The sequence below is a fragment of the Strigops habroptila genome, chromosome 1 (genome assembly GCF_004027225.2).
Source record: "Strigops habroptila isolate Jane chromosome 1, bStrHab1.2.pri, whole genome shotgun sequence".
NCBI lineage: Eukaryota > Metazoa > Chordata > Aves > Psittaciformes > Psittacidae > Strigops > Strigops habroptila.
The window spans coordinates 65,784,395-65,794,557 of NC_044277.2; the positions used below are offsets into that span (position 1 = coordinate 65,784,395).

General features: G+C 41.7%; 1 protein-coding gene across 1 annotated transcript; it reads left to right on the forward strand.

Annotated features, from left to right (window-relative positions):
• The first annotated feature begins 27 nt into the window (after positions 1 to 27).
• On the forward strand, positions 28 to 10,137 carry CHMP5 (charged multivesicular body protein 5). The gene is made up of 8 exons (XM_030509073.2): positions 28 to 216; positions 5,340 to 5,444; positions 6,189 to 6,235; positions 7,053 to 7,146; positions 7,227 to 7,298; positions 8,406 to 8,514; positions 8,917 to 9,029; positions 9,538 to 10,137. The coding sequence occupies exons 1-8, from the start codon at positions 148 to 150 to the stop codon at positions 9,586 to 9,588; spliced, it is 660 nt and encodes a 219-aa protein (XP_030364933.1). The 5' UTR covers positions 28 to 147; the 3' UTR covers positions 9,589 to 10,137.
• Positions 10,138 to 10,163: the final 26 nt, after the last annotated feature.

Genomic DNA, 10,163 nt, shown 5'->3' on the forward strand with positions numbered 1-10,163 from the left:
GGCGCGGAAGTTCCGGGCTGCACACGTGATTCTTGCGGGGCGGCACCGGGGCGTGGCGTGGCCGGGCTGTCGCTGGGCTTCCGGGTCGGCGGGGATCGCGGGTGCTGTTGCCGGGACCGGGAGAGGGACCGACGCGCCGCCGCCGCCATGAACCGCTTCTTCGGGAAAGCGAAGCCGAAGGCGCCTCCGCCCAGCCTCACCGACTGCATCGGCACGGTGAGTGCCTTCCCGGGGACGCGGCCCGCACCCCGCTCGGCCCGCCAGGGACACGGCAGCGGCGGGGCGGCCCGGCCCGGCCGGGGGAGACCCTCCGCGGCCGGCAGGTCAGGCGGTGTCCGCTCGGGGTGTGTGTGTATGTGTGCGCGCAGGGCTCCGTCCGCGGGTCCCTCCGTGTCTGTGCCGCCGGCACGCGGAAGCGCGGTGTGCCCCTGCGTGTGTGTGTGCGGGAGCGCGCACCCGCGCTCGGTGCGTGTCAGGGCGCCCGCGTGTGGGTGCTCGCTCTTGTGCGTGTGTAACACACCTGAGTGTGCACAGACTCGTGCCGGTGCTTTGGCGCGGTGTGCGCACAGGTCACAGAGTCAACCAGGCTGGAAAGACCTTCAAGATCATCAAGTCCAACCATTACCCCAGCGCTGCCAAGACCACCACTAAACCTTGTCACTGAGAGCCTTATCTACATGGTTTGTGAACATTTCCCAGGGACGGTGATTCCGTCATTCCTTGGGCAGCCTGTTCCAATGCCTGAGCACCCTCTCTGTGAAGAAGTTTTTCCTAATATCCAACCTAAACCTTCCTGGCACAGCTTGAGGCCATTTCCTCTTGTCCTATCACTTGTTACTTGGGGGAAGAGGCCGACCCCCACCTCACTACAACCTCCTTTCAGGTAGCTGTAGGGAGTGATGAGGTCCCCCCTGAGCCTTCTCTTCTACAGACTAAACAACCCCAGGTCCCTCAGGGGCTCCTCATGAGACTTGTTCTCCAGACCCTTCACCAGCTTTGTTTCCCTTTTCTGGACCTGCTCCAGCACCTCAATGTCTCTCTTGTAGTGAGGGGCGCAGAACTGAACACAGGATTTGAGGTGCAGCCTCACCAGTGCCGAGTACAGGGAGATGATCACTGCCCTGGCCCTGCTGACCATGCTATTTCTGATACAGGGTAGGATGCCATTGGCCTTCTTGGCTGCCTGGGCACGAGCTGGGTCATGTTCAGCTCTGTCAGTCAGCACCCCCAGGTCCTTTTCTGCTGAGCTGCTTTCCAGCCACTCTTCCCCAAGCCAGTAGCATTCCATGGGGTTGTTGTGGCCCAAGTGCAGGACCCGACACTTTGCCTTGTTGAACCTCATACTGTTGGCCTCAGCCCATCGATCCAGCCTGTCCAGATCCCTCTGCAGAGCCTCCCTATCCTTCAGCAGATCAACACTCCTGCTGCACACTTGTGTTTTAGTGTGCACAGCATGTACACCAGTACATTTGTACACATATATACCCATGCCTGTGTTTGTTTCCTGTAAGCAGGAACACATCCTGTAAATGGATGCACATAATGTGCACGTAAGACCTGACTCCCCTTTCATCCTCATGGCTATTTTCAATATTTTCATCCAAGGACTTCTGCCCTGACTGCACTAGCTAACTCCCGCTATGCCAAGGTGTGGGAAGGCAGGGACCGGAGCAAGGAAACCAGTCCCTCTGTCCAGGCTAAGAGGTGGGAGGGCAGATCCCACTGCCTGATGAAGATTGTTCTGTCTGCTATGCATGAGCTTGCTATAGGTTGGTGGCAAAGATGTGTGCAGAGGGACACAGATGAAGAAAGAAATGCTGAAGAAACACGGTAGAATGCTACAGCTGCTGTAGGGTTGGCCTGCCTGAAAAGAACGTTAAGGGACAGCTTTAAGAAAGTTAATCTTGCAATTTCACAGCCTTTTCTTGGCTTTTAAGCTTGTGAAGAAAACTGTGGTCTGTTTCTACAGCTCCTTCTGTTGTAAACTAATTTTAAAAGCTGAAGAAAGAACACAGAGGTCTTAAGTATTTGTTTCAGTGGTTAGCAAAGTCAGGTGAAAGGCTGGTAAGGGTTGTGGTTTAAATGGAGGTTGATTAAGGGTAACCAAGCGTTGTCACTGGAACCTGACAACAGTTTCTGTGGAAAATCATGATTTTCCTCCGGGAAGATTAATTTTGCTACCCAGTGAAGAGACCCTCAAAGTCTAATATTTGTCAGTGCTACCTGGACAAACCTGTGCACATCAGCCTCTTGCATATGCCAATGGCTGGGACATGGACAGAAGCGGTCATAGTGTTTTTCCCAGTACATTACTGGCAAAGAATCCATGTTGCTTTTTAGTGGTATTAAGCCCAAATATAGCTCCAGGTTTGTTTAGTTAGAACAGTAAATAAAGCATGTGCTCAAAAATCAGGGTGAGCTTTCCCATTGTTACGAGGAAATGCTTTAGTGGATGGCTACAACTCCAAAATCCACCCAACATGCTGTTATTAATACTTAAATTTGACATTTCAGCAGTATAAGCTGTACACTAGTAAGCGTGGGGAGAAACATACTTTTACAAATGCAAAGTGATGAATTAACTTTTCGAGCCAATTTACATGAAGTATTCAATCTGATTTGTGAAAGGCTTGTTGTACCTTCAGTTCATTTTCACAATAGTGAAGTCTCTAGTACAGGTCCTGCTAAAGGGCTAGAGATATCATTAGATATTTTTCTTAAACTGCATGTGAATTATTATTGAAGAGAGTTGTGTGAGACATTAAGTAAACTTGTGCTATTTCTTTACCGTGTTAAATTCTACAGTTCGGAGATTCAAGTGATGTCACTTCTGTGGTGTTTTCAATCTTAGACACATTTTGTTGTACCTTTTGAAAGAGTCAAACTTTACTGTATTGTACAAAATATTAGAAGCTTTGTAAAATCTCTTACCATGTTACTTAAATGGTAATAAGCCATGAAATGGCAGGTAGAAATTATTGTATTTGGCGAGCACTGGTTAATGTTAGTAGTTACTGTTTACTAAAAGCAGAGACAATTCTGTGCCTGTGTTTTGGATGTTCTTCCCTGTGTGTGCAAAAGCAGTATGACTGAACCCAGTAAGATCAGCACACAATAAGCTTTTTTTTCCTGTTGTAAGAGTATAATAAGCATCTCCTTAAGATATCTAAACAATTCAAGGTTTTTGCATTTAAAGAGCTGGTTCTGTGGGATCACTAATCTGAAGTGTTTACTGAAGCTCAGGAAGCACTTCTCCCTGCTTTGCTTCGGTGGCCGGTTACTATAGAGTTTGGTAGGGGGCTGTGTGATGCCTTCCTGTCTCCCCACTTAGTCTCCATGGGTATGTCCCCATTTCCCCTTGCAGTTTCCACTCACTCTCTCACCGTGCCTGCCTCGACATTGCACCAAGTGGCAGACTTCGTTTAATCCTTGCTGGCAGAGCACAGTCGGATGACTCAAAGCTGTCATGAGGACGGTAGGAGGAAGGATGCATCAGGAGCTTTGGCATTTGTACTGGTTTTACTTTTTCTTCCTTGAAAAAACACTCCAATTTTATGTTATTTTTGTCAGAGTAGTAAGTAGGGAACATAGGAACAATTGGCTGATAGTTGTGACAACAGTGTAAAATTCAATCTTATATGTGATGGGGTTTTTTTAATTATCGTTATTTATTGAAGTAAACTGCAATTTTGCTTCATAGGGATTTGGGATACCACTGTCACTTTCTTTTGTTTAGATTGGGGCCCTTCTGTAGCAATGGAACGTATGTTGGTATGCCTTATCTGTGCATAAAAGAAAGCAGCTCTTCAGGTTGTAATACACAGTCTGAGTTTTCTTTGGGATAAATTAGATCCATTCTCCCATTTTCTGTCCCTTCTCATTTTTAAAATCTGAGGTCCTGTGTAATGTGTGTGTGAGATATTTATGCAGTTAATAGATATAGGAAGATCTGTTTCCATTTCCAACTCGTACTGCTTAAAAGAATCATTATATAAATAAATCAAATAACTGTCTTTCCCCTGGAGAGGAGGCTGACCTCAAAGACACATTTAGCTGACGAAGGTCTTAAGGAAGGGCTACGCTTTGAACCTACAAGAGTTTTAGAATTGCAAATATCTCTTTTTCTTGCTATTAGTACAATATTTGACATAACAGAAAGCTTAACACAATTTTTTTTAATGCCAGCTGTGCCCAGGCACTTTAGTGTCTTGTGTGGAGTGTTCATATCAAATGTTCTGCTCAGGATGCCTCTGGCAAATGCATGTTGCTGTCGGAGAGCAGAGATTTGAAAGGATCATTGAGGCACCCAGATGAAAACCTGCATAATGATACTTGTTTAGCCACACTACTAGCAAGTCAGAATTGTAAATTTGCACTGATTGGTCTCACGCTATAATTGGAATGTCATTATATTCTAATCCCTAGAGAGGCTCCGTGAGCAGTTAAGAAGCTTTATTTTGTGGTTTCCCAAGAAATGCTGTGATAGTTGGTTCCTATTAAGGAGGCTTTCTTTGGGTTTTTTGTTTGTTTGGGTTTTCTTTATCAATTTGTGTATGCTGTTAGATGGATACTATGCTTGGCTCTGTAGTTGTCATCTTTAACCCTCTTATGCAGAAGGGTTAAAATGCTTCCATAATGACAGCTCTGTCATATGCTTTGCACCAGGGCTGTTAGGGCTGACTGCTGGAGGTTTCTTACTGAGCTGTGCAGCTACTGCTGGGATGAGAAGCAAAAATGCAGTAAGAATTCAGAGTAGCTGCCAGGTGGAACTGCCGTGTCCTGACTCCTTTGTGGGAAGTGATGGGAAAAGTGTCTTTCTGACAAAGAAGTTAGGCACCTTTGGAAAAACGTCTGGACCTCTTAAATGTAACCAGTAATCCAGGCATCATTCTGAAGGATTCATTAAGGTTCTCTGCCCACCAAAAATAAACCTCTAGCCTTGTTGATAGCATCCCTGTCTCTTTTGTATTGCCCCTTTTTCTGCCAGCTTGTTTTTTCTGTTTCTGTTTAGTCCCTGGCACTGTATGTTATCAGAAATTCCTGAATAGAGACTGTGACTTCAGTGGGTGTGCAAGGGAGTATGTCCAAATCGTGAGAACATATTACAGTGGCAGAGTTTCCTGCAGCCTCAGAATGTTTCTTGTGTTTCATATAGAAGTTGTTTCATTTGATTCTGGTTTTGGATTCTCTACAAACTTCATAAACTGTTTATAATACCACTGAGCAAGGAAACAATTCAGTTAGAAGCATAATAAAACTGAGGCTGTTCTCTTATTGTCCAATTCTTGAATAAAACCTTAATTAATTTTTTTGTTTGTTTTCCTTGTCATGTGTTAAAGGTGGATAGCAGAGCTGAGTCAATTGATAAGAAAATTGCTAGGCTTGATGCAGAACTCGTGAAGTATAAGGATCAAATGAAGAAGATGAGAGAGGGGCCTGCAAAGGTAAGAATCTTCTGTGGGATTTAAGCTTAAGAGGATGTGACTCACACTTCTTGTCATGTCGTGGAGTGATTTAGCCAGTTCATCGGGTTCTTAGGAATTGCACCTTGCCCTACTAATGAGATCTAAGATTGTAAGATCCTACGGGATTATTTTTATTAGACATGCATCTTTGAACAGTGTTTTCATTGTTTTTTATTTATTCTAAAATGTAATGTAATTCCTCAATCTGAAGTAACTTGCTTCCCTTCTTCCTTCGTTACCTGAACTAAGTTTACTAGAAAGGCTGTTTTGTTCACCAGCTAAAATAAAATGGTCTGCACCAGGCAGAAAGGGAGTGGGAAAACCCACTTCTGAAAGGGGGTGAACTTATAAAATGTATAATGACAATAAACATATAAACAGTATTGTTAAAGTACCTTTTTCAGTATTATTTGATGCTGACCATTAAAATGTGTTGCTGAAAGATGGTTCTCATGGACTAAGTTTGACTTTGTGTTCTGCTTATCAAAAAAAGAATTCAAAAGCCAGAAATGTTGAAAGTATTTTTATTAGAAGATTTACATACAAGCCTGTTTGGTTAATCATTAATGTGGGACAAATGCTGAACGTGACTATTGTTAAACTCTTTGCACTAGTAACTGAGCAATCTTCTGGAAAACTTCAATGTGATAACTAGGTTTAAACAATATAATCAAGAGTAAAGTCAAATATTTCTCCTAATGTAAGAATATTTTTGTCTTTCAGAACACAGTAAAGCAGAAAGCATTGAGAGTGTTAAAGCAGAAGCGAATGTAAGTTTAAACCTTTCTCAGTTTGGGATTAATGAAAGCCTGTTTTCTTGGGGAGGGGGGCACACTTTCCTTTCTCTTTCCAGTACTCTTGCTTCTGAGCATTCTTTAAAGAAAAATGCTGAACAGGCTCGCCAGCCTTTCAGAAGCATCTCTTTACGGATTTGGCGTCAGCATATTTGTGCCTTATTTGTATACGAGTTATAAATTTGGACTGGGACAAGCTGGCCTAAATCTGCTCATTATTAAAGCTATGCTTGGCTCCTAAACTTTCTGAGAATGCCTCGTTTTCTATTATTAATTGATTACTATAAATTGTGTACTTAATGATCTTTCACTGGTTTACTGGAAATTTACCTGTTCTCTGTGGACACCCTTTAGGACTTGAGCACATGTAGCGCAGGTAGCTGTGTCTATGCAAAAGACCAGAATGGACAGGATAGATGATCCTGTGGTCTGGTCTGGTCTAGTCTAGTCTAGTGTCCTGGAAAGCGTCCAGCAACAAATACAAAGGAGAGGACATCAGAACATGGCAAGTATTTGTGAACTCCTACCATCCAAAATACCTGTGAACTCTTACAGTCTAAAATATCCTATGTTAAGGAATGCAATAGTTTAGTTAGATGTTGTGAGGAGGACTGCTTGGTTTTAGGTTTTCCGTCTGTTTTTTGACTATGCTGCCTGCTAATCTTACATGTTAGTTGTTCCCCTATTTACAGTCACTGGGCCCTGATTTTTCAATTTTTTTAAAAAATTAAGAATTTCTGCAGCAATAAATAGTGTGGTGTTTTAAAGCCATTATTTGTATTGTTTTTAACAGGTATGAACAACAGAGGGATAATCTATCACAGCAGTCTTTTAATATGGAACAAGCTAATTACACTATTCAGGCACTGAAGGACACAAAGACAACGGTACCAGTATATTAATCTTCCATTTGTTTAATTTGTGTATGCTCCATCAGATGCAAGCATGTTGTTTGACTCTGTTCTAGGTTGATGCAATGAAACTGGGGGTGAAAGAAATGAAGAAAGCTTACAAGCAGGTCAAAATTGATCAAATTGAGGTGAGTTTCTATAGTTTAAATTGTTAGAGAACAGAAACAACATACTGAAATAGTGATGAGTGGACTGTGTAACCTAAAGTTAGATGGACTGTTTGAATTGAGATGAGATTGACTCCCTTTTTTATGGGACCAGCATCGTAATTCCTTCCTGATTTCTCTGGTACTGCAAAATCAGTTACTTGCCGCCTTGTACTGGTGGTTGTTTCCTTGCTAGGCTAATCTTTAATCTCTCCCTTTCCTCGGCACTTCAGCATGAACATTGGTGAATACTTCCTGCTCCAGCTTTTTTGTCGTGTCCTCCCTGCTGCAGTTGCAACATGCAGACTAGTCCTTTGCTTCCCCAGTTCAAGGTAGTGCCTGAATAAGAAACAGACAAACAAAAAACCCCAATGAACAACAACAACCCCAAATCCAAACATAAACCAAACAAAAAATCCCCATCAAACCCCAAACAAACAATTTCAAGAGGTCTGCAAGGCCTGGCCCTGTCTTCAGAAAACACATCAAAAAAACCTGGAAGATCTCTAAGTAGAATTTTAAGCATGCTGCACTTAAATTCTTATCAAATGCCCATGCTGAATTCCTGTAAGTTCTCTTTCCCATGCTGTTTTTATATATGGCCTGCACCGTAAACCTTTAGGCAAGTATTGTCTCCTTACTTGTACCCAAGTACAGTGCCAATAGTATGCTAAAATATCTTCTGAATTTTGCTGTGGCACAGCTTGGGTTAGTGCTTATTCTCCAGATAGTAGGTTTAATTCCTCTAGATTTCATACTCTTCTGCTTTTCAAGATAATGCTGGATTTTGGGTAATTCCTTGGAGGTTTTCAATTTACCCTGAAGAATACCAAAAAGGATTTTGCAGAGATGTGGTTTCAAGGTTCCTCTTTTTCTTCCTCATATGTTTATTGTAATTTTAATAGTAATCAAGGCCAACCTATAGTACTGAATGCTAGTCTCTTGACTTGTATTAATGCTGCTTCATTTATGCTTTAAAAAATTAGAGTGCCTTGTTTGTTGGAATTGCTAAACTTAATTTGAGTAAGCTCTGATAAATTTAACTAAAGCTATTAAAGACGGACCAGCTGAAATTGTTTCTTGCTTCAGGACATTCAAGATCAGTTGGAAGACATGATGGAAGAAGCCAATGAAGTCCAGGAGGCACTGAGTCGTAGCTATGGAACACCAGAGATTGATGAAGATGACTTGGAAGCAGGTTAGGAAGGTGGAGGATGATGTTTACATTGAATTCAATGTAAACATCATTATACAGTGATATGGTGATTTTTAATTTCATTTGTTAAATATTTTCAGTGTATTTTTAAATAGAAAGTTTTAATAACTTTTTTTAAACGTAAAAGCTGCATTTCCTGTGAGAACGGTAACAAGAGTATGTGGCAGACATGTGAGATACACTAATGGAATGCTGCAGTGAAGGAAAGAAGGTTGTCTCTGGTGTGTGTGTGTGTGTGTGCGTATTCCTGGCTGATGACTAAGTAATGCTAAATGAGTATGGGTGCAAGCATTCAATATGAATCCTGTTTCCCTGTAAGAGCAACTTTTCTTTTGCAAAAGGAATTCCTTGCATAATTTTTCAACCAACATAATTCAATTTCAGAGCTGGATGCATTGGGTGATGAGCTTCTTGCTGATGAAGACAATTCCTACTTAGATGAAGCCGCGTCTGCTCCAGCCATCCCAGAGGTCACTCCTACTGACACGAAAAACAAAGTGAGTTCCTTTCCTCTTTAAAAGCAAAATACTTTGTTTTGTTTTGTTTTGTTTCGTTTCGTTTCAGATTAATCACATTTGTGTTGGTTGCTCGATATTTAAAATCCTTAATAGTTTGAACAAAAAAACCCCGCGTAAGGTTGTATTTTGAATACGGTGTATTTTGGGTGCTATATATGAGAGAATACAGTGTACTGAATGCTCTTTATAATACTTTAAAGAGCTGAAATGGCAATTTGTAACTCCTGTCTAACATTGTCAGACTGTGAGTATACCATTAGAACTCCTAATTTAGTTATTCTTGAAAACATAAGAAAGTGTTCTGTATTTTGCTTTTGGGCTTTTAATATAGCTTCATAGTGAGAAAGAACACTGAGGCTATTATTTTGATCCCAGTTGTCACACAGTAACAATTAGAGATACGTCGCTTTATAGAATTTGTAAGTAAACGTTTGTGTTCTGGTAGGTGGAGGGTTTTTAACCTGTTGCTGCTTTTTCTTTCTTACAGGATGGTGTACTGGTGGATGAATTTGGGTTGCCGAAGATCCCTGCGACATAAATGTTTCAAGAGCACAATGGATATAACGAACTATACAAATCAAATTAAGAATTTTTTCTTTTTAAATCCTGGAGAACTTGTCCTTCCAGTGTAACCTTAATATCACTACATCCTAGAACGCAATATGAATGGCTGGTGGTGTTCTTTCTTTGAAGAAAGTTGTTCTACTACTGATTTTTCTGTTAATGGAAAATTCAGCACAGTTCCCTTCGGTGGAAGCAGTCAGTCTCATAGGTTTTGATTTCAGTGTCTTATGGACAGAGTAATACGTGAAGAGTAGTGGTGGCTGTCGATAGCTGAGGTTTATTTTCACTCTGTATTATGTTTCTCTTTCTTGAAACCAAGATTGTACGTTGCTGCTTACTCTCTGTAAAATAGCTCCCTTATTACTACGCTTCTTTGATAAAAGAATTGAAAGCAATTTTTAAACTACTGGTCTTGACACTTTTATGCTGTCCTACTTGTACCCTCCTTTGGATGCTGTAACCAATCGGGTTGTCATTAACTTTATGTATTCTATGGAGACATAAAATCCTATAGATGAGCTAATCCTTGTGTGTGGTTTCCGTGGTGAT